Raw genomic sequence first — 11,543 nt, 5'->3', positions numbered from 1 at the left:
ATCCTAAGAGAGAGGAGAGAACCTCTCTCTCTAGAAACTACATCTAAACCTAAAATTATGAATTATGAAATTGATTTTTTTTTAGTCTCTACATGTTTCCTGACTTTAATCTGTGTTTCTGGGCCAAAAACTGGGTCAAAACGTGGCCCGAAATCGCCCCCAGCGTATTTTGTTATTTCTGCAGATCGCGCAGGTCACGCGTACGCGTCGTCCACGCGTGCGCGTCATTTAGCGTTTTTCCTTGCCACGCGTACGCGTCGTCCACGCGTTCGCGTCACTTGTGCATATTCAAATCCACGCGTTCGCGTCAGGCACGCGAACGCATCACTGCACTTTCTCCATTTTGCGTGGTTGCGTGAGCCATGCGTCCGCGTCACTTCTCGCTGGTCATCTCCTTAATTTCTTGTGCTCCTTCCATTTTTGCGAGCTTCCTCTCCATTCTCTAAGCCATTCCTGCCTTATAAAGCCTTAAACACTTAACGCACAGATCACGGCATCGAATGGTATAAAGGAGAAATTAAAATACACAATTTAAAGCTTTAGGAAGCAAGTTTTCACTCATAGAATAAATCCCGGAAGGAATTGTAAAACCATGCAAATCATATGAATAAGTGGGTGAAAAGCTGATGAAAACCACTCAAATTAGCACAAGATAAACCATAAAATAGTGGTTTATCAACCTTCCCACACTTAAACATTAGCATGTCCTCATGCTAAGCTCAAGGAGACAAAGAGAATGAATAAGGGAAAGTGAGACTCATGAAATGCATCCTAAATATAAATGCAACTATATGCTAAAATGATTATATCTACTTGGTTAAAAGTAAACAAGTTCTCCAAGACAAATACAAACCAATTTTCACCAATCTAAATCGTACAATAAAAAGCAAGTAAACTTGTAAGAAGACAGCTCATGAAAGCAGGGAACATAGAATCAAGCATCGAACCCTCACTCGTAGTGTATATGCACTCTAATCGCTCAAGTGTCTAGGGTTAATTCACTCTACTTCTTCCCCATTCATGCTTTCTAAACTTTGTTCTTCATCTAACCAATCAACAAATATTTAGCATATCAATGCAAACATCATGAGGTCTTTTCAAGACTGTAATGGGGCTAAGGTAAAGGTAAGGATGCATGTATGGCCAAGTGAGCTAAAATATGAATCTTTGACTAATCTAAGCTCTTACCTAACACACACTCACACTCTATGTAACTCTAAAATCATACCTAGCTACCCATAATTCCCACTTGCGTATCACATACTCATGCACCACATTTTTTATATTTCTTTACTTTTATCACATGTGCATTGATCTTTTATTAAAGCTTAATATTGGGATAATTTTGTCCCCTTATTTATTTAAATATATATATTTATTTATTTTTTTGAATCATAAAGGCAAACATAGCTTATCAATGCACATGGTTTTTTCATTATTTTTCTATTTTGGTTTTTTCATGAGTAGGTTCCCAAATTTCCAATTTTCATAATTAGAAATATGATACATTCCCTTATTAACCCATGTTCCCACAGTTCCCCACACTTAGTTGATGCACAATCTCTATCTTAAGCTAACCAAAGATTCAATTTGGGGTTATTAATTTATTTTTCTGCTTAAGGCTAGTGATGTGGTTATAGAACAGAAGGGGATTAAAAAGGCTCAAAGTGGCTAACAAAGGTAATTGAAAGGGTAGGTTATTTGGGATAAGTGAGCTAAACAAATAATGGCCTCAATCATATGCAAGCATGTAAATATACTAAACATTGGATATATAGAATGAAACAAAGTAAAGAACCCAATCATAAAGAAGAAAACACACAAGAATAAAAATTTATGGTTAAATAATGTAACCATATAAATAAGCTCAAAATCTCACGGGTTGTGTGTTCTTAGCTTTTTAAACTATGTTCCAAATACAACTTCAAACAAGTTCAACACAAAAGTTTTGATTTAAATTAGTGATATTTGTTTCAAAAATAGGGTCTTAGAAGAAACTCATTACTTTAACCAAGCATTAGCTTAATGCATAAAATCAAACAAACATGCAATTAAACATGCAAATGCAATAATGAACAAACAAAGAAAATAAAACAATGGTGTTGGAAAGAAGAAAATAGCTAATCCATGGAGATCGGTATCGACCTCCCCACACTTAAAGATTGCACCATCCTCGGTGCATGCTGAGATGTGCAGGTGGACGGGTTGCGAGCTATAACTGCTGCTATTTCTCTTAAGATTGTGCAGACGGACTAGCTTGTCTCCCTATTAAGAGGCTTTTCCTCTCCCTTCGTGGTGGCCATCCTGAAAGAAGATGGAAAAGAAGAAAAGTAACCCAAAAATAAAGAAAAGAATTACAGTATGGATGGGTTAATGCCAAATAATGAGGGTCTCAATTATATTGTAACTACAACATGCAAGTGAGAAAACAGTAGAGCACATGGCAAATCAAGAGTGCAAAAAATTTGAAATAATGGGGAAGAGAGTGGGTAAGGAGAGATAATATAAATTCATGTCAATGCAAAAGTAATACAGGTATAAAAGATTGTCATTGATTTAAATAATATTACCTAACCAAAATAACACAAGTCACTAAGCACCCAAAATAATTCAAGAGAAGATGCAACAGTTAAATAAGAAAATTTTAACACCAAAGGAAGAATAATGAATTTAGAAAAGAAAATAAAAATATGCACAAAATTAAGATGCAATGAATGAAATATGCAAATAAATTAAGTAAAATAAAATGAAAGATAAGAAGAATGAGAAGGGAAAGAAGGGAAGAAGAAGTAAGTAAGAAAGGAGGGAGGAAAAATTAGGATTGGAGAAGAAAAGATAAGATTTTTGGCACTGATTTGGATAAGCTGTGCGGTGCAGGTGACGCGGACGCGTGTGTCATGCGATCGCGTGGCCTGATTTGTGCGATTGGCGCGAGTGCAGCCTTGCGTTCGCGCAACTCTCTGCTTTAAATGCATTTTTCCAAAAATCTGGGTGACGCGTTCGCGTGGGTGACGCGATCGCGTGAGTGGCCATTTTTGAAAAACGACGCGAACGCGTTGGGCACGCGTTCGCGTGGGAGGGCTTGGGCTTCTAGCACGAGTCCAGCCCCATTCCAGCCCAACATACTGCCATACACCCCTTTACGTCGATTTTACGGAGCCACGCGTTCGCGTGGGTGACGCGGACGCGTGGTGAGGCTATTTCACAAACGACGCGAACGCGTCAGTGACGCGGTCGCGTGGGCGTATTTGTGCCTGAGGCACGCCTCCAGCCACGCTTTCACGTGACTTTCTGTTCACTTTTATTTTCTTCCCAACGCAACTATGACGCGGACGCATCAGCGACGCTTACGCGTCGCGTGCGTATTTTTTTTATATGCAGTATGCAGATGCAAATATAGACTATATGCATGAACACTAAGAAAAATAGTATAAAATAAAACTAAAAAGGAAAGAATATACCATGGTGGGTTATCTCCCACCTAACACTTTTAGTTATAGTCCTTAAGTTGGACATTTGGTGAGCTCCTTGTCATGGCAGCTTGTGCTTGAACTCATCTAGGAATCTCCACCAATGTTTGTAATTCCAATGGCCTCCGGGATCCCAAACTAGGCACAGAAAGCCTTCAAGCAAGTTAAAGCAAGTCACAAGGCCCCAAGAGTGTTGATTGCCAGAATGAATTCCGGGGTCCCAAACCTTGCTTTTTCACCCGTCTTCTTGTTGATCATTAGTGTTTCAACCGGGTGGCAGGCAATCTGAATTCTCACTAAAGTGGCCAAACAACTTCCTAGACCCATTCAGTTGAGCTTTACATCAACCTTTGCATTTAAACTTTGAGCTTTCCACCATATTGAATCTTGCATGACGACTCCTACCACTAACCATCTCCCTCTTACTCTTAAATCCACAAAGAGCTCTAAGCTGACCATCTGTTTCAAGCAAAGCATATTCAAGTGAGCTAATTAAGCTTAGAGATGAGAGATTTACCTACTTGAATGAAGGGATGGATGGTGATGGCTTTGGAGGAGAGGTCTCCAGCAACCTTGGCAAGGTCTTCTTCTTTAATCTCCATCTCTTGACCAACCTCTTCCAAGTCTTCAACTATGATATGCATTGGAGGTTTTACACCCTCCTCAACATCAATTTCAAACTCCTTAGAAGGGGGCTCTATGACTTGAGTTTCCCATGGAGGTTCCGCATCTCCCAAGTCTTCAACTACTTCTTCCTCTTCAACGATCACAGCTTCCTCCAATTGTTCCAATACAAAGTCATGCTGCTCACTGTCCACCGGAGTTTCTAGTGTCTCCTTCATGCTACGTTCTTCAGTAGATTCTCCACATGAAACCGTGGGGGTTCCTTGAGTGCTCAGATGTTGGGAAGCTAATTGATTTACTACCTCGGTTAAGGCAGTCGCTAATTCCAGTACATCCCTTTTCATCTTCGCTTGCCCTTGAAGAAGACCACGAAGGATGTCATCCATTGGAGATTGGGGTGGATATGAGGGTTCATTATTTTGGAGAAAGGGTTCATAATAGGAAGGTGGTTCTTCTTGATAAAGATATGGAGATGGTGAATATTGAGGTGGTGGTTCTGGGTGTGGTTCATATGGTGGTTGGTATGGTGGATATAGGTTAGGGTCATATGGTGGTGTTTGGTGGTAAGGGGCTTGTGAGTATGGTGGTTTAAAATTACATGAAGGAGGAGGTTCATAGGTAGTTTGTGGTGGGTGTTGATTGTCGCGAAGAGGTCCACCATAACCATTGTCTTGGTGCGCATCATAGAATGGTTGTTGATAGTGCCTTGGAGGTGGTTGTTGCCAAGAGGGAATCCTTGTGGCTCCTCCCATCTTTGATTATCCCATCCATGACCCAAGCTTTCATTGTAATCTCCTCTTCCTGTAACATGATTGTGACCAAACTCATAGCCAAACGGGTGGGAATTCATAATAGCTAATAAAAATTAAAAACAAAAAAAATAAAAACAAATAAATAGGTAAAAGGAAAATATTTACAATAACCAATAATAAGGCACACGTTTGCAATTCCCCGGCAATGGTGCCATTTTGAAGAACGAAACTCTCGCGCAATCTAGAATTTTCACAAATAAATTCCCGTTGTAAGTATAGCTTCTAGATCGATAAGAATTCCTTTCTTACAAAAGTTTTGGTTGTCACAAGTAACAAACCCCTTTAAAATTAATAACCGAAGTATTTAAACCTCGGGTCGTCTTCTTAAGGAATTGCAGGGAGGTGTTCTTATTATTGGTTATGCAAAGGTATACTTTGGGGTTTTTAAAAGGTTTGAACAAGTAATTTAATTGACAAGAAAAATAAATTAATAATTAATAAAACTCTTGGCAAGGTATGAGAATTAGAAGTCCTATCCTACTTATCCTTATCAACGGTGATGAAAATTGGGTTTTAATCCCACTTAGTTAACCTTTGCTAAACAAAAGAAGGTCAAGTGGACTAATCAATTTGATCCTCAGGTCCTAGTCAACTCCTAAGGGAAGACTAGAGTTATTGGAATTCAAATCAATTAGCAAAAATAACAATTATCAATCACGATAAGTTTGATAACTCAAGAGTCTCCAATTAATCAGTTAAAGCCAAGAATATAAAAAGCTAAATAAAAATCATAAATCTGAAATACCTCAATTGCATTAATAAAAGAAAATCAATCTAAACATAAAGAGTTCATAAACTAAATTGATAAAATAAATAAAAGAAACATTGAACCTGTGATTGCAGAAGATGAAATCCAAATCCTAATATAAATCCTAATCCTAATCTTAATCCTAAGAGAGGGGAGAGAACCTCTCTCTCTAGAAACTACATCTAAACCTAAAATTATGAATTATGAAATTGATTTTTTTTATTCTCTGCATGTTTCCTGACTTTAATCTGTGTTTCTGGGCCGAAAACTGGGTCAAAACGTGGCCCAAAATCACCCCCAGCGTATTCTGTTATTTCTGTAGATCGCGCAGGTCACGCGTACGCGTCGTCCACGCGTACGCGTCATTCATCACTTTTCCTTGCCACGCGTATGCGTCGTCCACGCGTTCGCGTCACTTGTGCATATTCAAATCCACGCGTTCGCGTCAGGCACGCGAACGCGTCACTGCGCTTTCTCCATTTTGTGCGGTCGCGTGAGCCATGCGTCCGCGTCGCTTCTCGCTGGTCATCTCCTTAATTTCTTGTGCTTCTTCCATTTTTGCAAGCTTCCTCTCCATTCTCTAAGCCATTCCTGCCTTATAAAGCCTGAAACACTTAACGCACAGATCACGGCATCGAATGGTATAAAGTAGAAATTAAAATACACAATTTAAAGCTTTAGGAAGCAAGTTTTCACTCATAGAATAAATCCAGGAAGGAATTGTAAAACCATGCAAATCATATGAATAAGTGGGTGAAAAGCTGATGAAAACCACTCAAATTAGCACAAGATAAACTATAAAATAGTGGTTTATCAAAAGCCTTATTGCAAATTTCATCAGGCAACAAGTCATTCGACTAACAGTTGTGTTCGTTTCAGGGATTTGATTCAGGAGGCATGGAAGGTCGTTTGAAATTTGATGATGGCAAAAAGGAAATGAAGGTCGATGTGGATCCCTTCGAAACCGATGCCAGTTATGTGGAACCCTATTTTGGAGTGAATATGGTGGGGATGTTTTATGATTTTGATGTGGCTCTTGATGATTTCGAGTCACAGGTAAGAGCTGTGTACCCTAGAACAGGGGATGGTTTGTTAGACTTCTTGGTTCAGCAAAAAATTAAAGACCGAGACGTATCTCTGTGTCCACGGTGTAATGCTGTCTTCGATGCTGAAGCAGTGGCAATCTTTGAAAAGGAAAGAATGAAAAAGGAATTAGCTCACAGAGAGGAGCAAGCACGTTAGAGACAACCGATTCGACCTGTAGAAGGTTCTGGTTCAAAGATTTCTCTACATGATGTGGATGCACCTTTGAGTCGATCTCAGGCTGTTGGTGTACAGTGGATCAGAAATTGTCAAGAGTTCTAAAGGCGTGATCACTTATATCGACGCAATCCTCAATGGGGACATAGAGTGCCGTCTCGAAGCAAATATGCTGCTTTTCGAGGACGAGCCAGAGGATACCCAAGAGGAAGAGGAGGATGGAGAAATTTTCATCAGAATAAGAAATCTCAAGTTGATACCGGGAAGGAAGCAAGTAAGGGGGTAACTCCTTTAGTGCACTCCCGAATTATCTTTCCTTCTAATGGGGAGACTTATCCTAAGGAGATTCCATCGCCAGCTAAGATGGATAATGGGAAGGCAATTGCTCAGTCTTCCGGGGTAGATAAAGATGCCGATGTCGATGAAGAATATTTCGACGAGGGAGATGATGATATGGTGGGGACGATTTCGATAATCCCTACTGAGTATCTTGGGGAATGTGAAGGTAATCCAGATGAGGATTACGATCAAGAAGATGAAGAGGCTTTTTCTTTTATTCGTATAGAAGATGAGCTAGGTGTTTTCCTTCACCCTACCGAAAAGCAAATGTCTCATTTGCGCCCTCTTCACATTGTTGCTATTGTGAATGGGTACAAGATAAACAAGGTACTGATTGATGGTGGGGCGGCAATAAGTCTCTTGCCTGAAAGAATGCTGGGAATAGTAGGGAAACATGTTAGTGAGTTGGTCCCTACAAATATTGCTGTAACTGATTTTAGTGGGAATTCCACACCAACAAAAGGGTTGGTTACCTTAACTGTAAAAGTGGGGTCATCGGAGAGACACTTAGTGTTTGTAGTGGTGCCCTCGAGGGCGAGTTATAACGCTTTTACTTGGGAGAGATTGGATTCATGGAGTAGGTGCAGTGCCATCTACAGTGCATCAAAATGTGCTTCTATGGACTGAGGATGGCAAGCCTGAAATTGTCAAAGCAGATTCGAGTCTTTATGTCGAACAAATGCATGCCGATTTTAGGATATATAATCGCAAATTGAAGCCCTTAAATATTGATCGATCTCTGAACCCTTACAATTGTGAAGGTTGTTATTTGACTTCGGAGGGACTGTCAGTGAAGTTGCGCTACCCAGACATGCCCTATGAACCAACAGGTTTGGATTGTGATTCTTGAAGGCCTTGAAGACTGAACCATGGCCTAGGTTGAGGAAATTTCTGATTACCTGGTAACTTTGCATAATTATTTAAGTAATTTTCAAGCTTTAGAAAATAAAGATGATTCTTCTGATAAAGTTGAGTCAGATAGGATTAATAGGTTTGTTAGTAGTAATATGTTTGATTCGACACCTCTAGTCGAATGTAGTAATGATTTTCCTATTATTTGTAATGAAGTTAATGATATGAGTCAGACTGCTAATTTAATAGCAGAGGCTCATTGTTTAAAGAATAAAAGTTGAGATGATTTAATCAAAGATCAAGTGTCAACTCATTCTCATGATGTTATCGATTTTACTTTTGATTGTATTTATGCTTTGGAGCCTTTGGGATTTGAAAAATGTACAACTGAATATGATCATTATAAGGGATTTAAATCCCAAGATCCTTTGGAAGAGGTTAATTTGGGAACCCATGATGATGCTCGAGTTACATATATTTGTAAAGATCTTAGTGATCCTTTTTGAACTAATCTGATAAATTTGTTATATGAGTTTAAAGATTGTTTTGCATGGGATTACCATGAAATGCCTGGTCTCGATCGATCGTTAGTAGAACATCGATTAGCATTTAAACCCAATGCTCAACCTGTGAAACAAACCCCTAAACGTTTTTCTCCTGAAATCAATATGAAAATTAAGGAGGAGATTGAACGCTTGATTAAAGCTAAATGCATTCGAACCGCTCGTTATGTGGAGTGGGTATCAAATATAGTTCCAGTGATGAAGAAAAATGGAAAATTGAGGGTGTGTATCGATTTTCGAGATTTGAATAATGCTACTCCAAAAGATGAGTATTTCATGCCAATTGCAGATATGTTAATCGATTCTGCAGCAGGAAATGAAGTTCTAAGCTTCATGGACGGTTATTCTGGATATAACCAAATTTTTATTGCAGAGGATGACGTGGCTAAAACTTCTTTCCGTTGTCCTGGGGCGTTAGGTACGTATGAATGGGTGGTTATGCCTTTCGGTTTAAAAAATACTGGAGCAACGTATCAACGAGCAATGAATGCCATTTTTCATGAGTTTATTGAAAAATTTATGGAGGTATATATTGATGATGTAATGGTCAAATCCATTTCTTTAGATCAACATATAGATCATTTAAGAAAGGCGTTCTTGACTATGAGGAAAAAGGGTTTGAAAATGAATCCTTTGAAGTGCGCTTTTGGTGTATTGGCAGGAAATTTCTTAGGTTTTGTCGTTCATAAAAAGGGGATAGCTATCGACAAAAACAAAGCAGATGCAATATTAGCTTTGTCTGCACCCAAGTTGAAAAAGGAAGTACAATCATTTTTGGGGAAAATTAATTATCTTCGAAGGTTCATTTCAAAACTTTCGGATCGAACTAGGGTGTTTGCGCCTCTAGTAAAATTAAAGAATGGCTCGAAATTTGAATGGACTGCAGAACATCAGTTAGCATTCGATTCGATTAAAACTTATTTGGCTAAAGCTCCGATTATGGCGAACGTTCGTCCATTTGAACCTTTAAAATTATATATTGCAGCAACTGAGAATTCGATTGGCTGTATGTTATCCCAAGATGATGAAGATAAGCATGAACATGCAGTTTATTACCTTAGTCGAGTTCTAACTGATATCGAAACAAGGTATTCACCGACAGAAAAGTTATGTTTGTCATTATATCATGCTTGTATGAAATTAAAGTGTTATATGGTAGCTAAATCGGTGAAGGTGATAGCGCAGACTGATATTATTAAGTATATGCTTAGTTTCCCTATGTTAAGGGGGCATTTGGGAAAATGAATGTTAGCATTAATAGAGTTCGATTTGCAATATGTCCCATCGAAGGCTGTAAAAGGACAGGTCATTGCAGACTTTCTTGTGGATAATTCGAAAGATCTGAATGACCAGGGGGCACATATTATTGATGTAGAGGTTAAATATTGGAAATTATATTTTGATGGATCTAAGCACAAAGATGGTGCAGGGGTTGGAATCTTCATTATTTCGCTTGAGGGTATTCCATCAGAATTTTTGTTTGAATTAAAATATCCTTGCTCTAATAATGTCGCTGAATATGAGGCTTTAATTTTAGGTCTCGAGATTTTAATTGACAAAGAAGCTTTAGAGGTTCAAATTCTAGGAGATTCACAGTTGGTTTTAAAGCAGTTATCAAAAGAATTTAAATGTAATAATGAAACGTTACAGAAATATTTGGTAACTGCCTGGGAAATGTTAACTTCTTTTCGAAAGGTTTTTTTGGTGCATATCTCCAGAATTCATAATGAAATTGCTAATGAATTGGCCCAAATTGCTTCAAAATATCGGGTTAGCCCAGAAATTATTAGAAAATTTTCTAGTATCCATCAAATTTTAGTACCTGCAAGTGAAAAAGAAGTGTTGTGTATGGATGAATGGGAGGATTCTGATTGGAGAAAGCTTATTGCTCAGTATTTGAAAGATTCCAATACTGCAGTTGATAGAAAAATTAAATTGAGAGCAATGAATTTTGTTTTATTGGCTGATGAGTTATATAAAAAAGGGATTGATGGAAGTTTATCAAGATGTTTGGGTCGAGAAGATCAGAATGTTGCTTTGGGCGAAGTTCATAATGGAATTTGTGGTGCTCATCAAGCAGGAAGGAAGATGAGATGGGTGTTATATCGAAATCATGTATATTGGCCGTCTATGATAAAAGATTGTATTGATTATGCAAAAGCATGTCAGGAATGTAAGAAACATGGTTCAATACAACAAATTCTGGCAGCTGAGTTACATTCGATAATAAAGCCATGGCCATTTAGAGGTTGGGCTTTGGATCTAATTGGCTTGATTCATCCTCCTTCACCAAAACAACATAAGTTTATCTTAGTGGCTATTGATTATTTTACGAAGTGGGTTGAGGCATTCCATTAGTAGAAGCCGGGCAAACTGAGATAATTGATTTTATTGAGAAAAATATTATGCATCGATTTGGAATTCCTCAGACATTAAGTACTGACCAAGGAACTATGTTTACTGGTCAAAGAATTAAAAACTTTGCAGCTTCAAGGAATATTAGTATGGTCACTTCGACTGAACTTTTATTTTTGTATATTGGATTATGAGTGGTGAAGTCTTTAAAAGTGATCTAAATTAGGTGTTAAACGTTATTGTGGGTGTTTACAAAACGTCAGTGACGTTTTCACTTTATATAATTAAAATAATATTTTTTTTACAAAACGTCAATGACGTTTTCTCATTTTATAATTAAAAAATATTTTTTTACAAAACGTTGGTGACGTTTTGTTTTTTTATATTTAAAAAAATATTTGTTTTACAAAATGTTAGTGACGTTTTGTACTACCATCATAGCATTGTAAAATACCAAAATGAACAAATATTGTCGTATTTCACATTAAAATTATCCATATCTAAAAATTTTAGCCCACTT

At 38.0% G+C, this 11,543-nt stretch overlaps 1 protein-coding gene across 1 annotated transcript; it reads left to right on the top strand.

Annotated features, from left to right (window-relative positions):
* On the top strand, nucleotides 9,914–11,026 carry LOC107611075. Its single transcript, XM_016313039.1, has one exon. The coding sequence runs from the start codon at nucleotides 9,914–9,916 to the stop codon at nucleotides 11,024–11,026; it is 1,113 nt and encodes a 370-aa protein (XP_016168525.1).

Source organism: Arachis ipaensis, chromosome B08 (assembly GCF_000816755.2).
Source record: "Arachis ipaensis cultivar K30076 chromosome B08, Araip1.1, whole genome shotgun sequence".
NCBI classification, from domain to species: domain Eukaryota; kingdom Viridiplantae; phylum Streptophyta; class Magnoliopsida; order Fabales; family Fabaceae; genus Arachis; species Arachis ipaensis.
The sequence above is the reverse complement of the archived record's forward strand: the minus strand, read 5'-3'. Positions and strand labels throughout refer to the sequence as shown.

Coding starts and splice junctions, on each gene's coding strand:
- LOC107611075 (XM_016313039.1), top strand. CDS start 9,914: ATGTTAGCATTAATAGAGTTCGATTTGCAATATGTCCCATCGAAGGCT.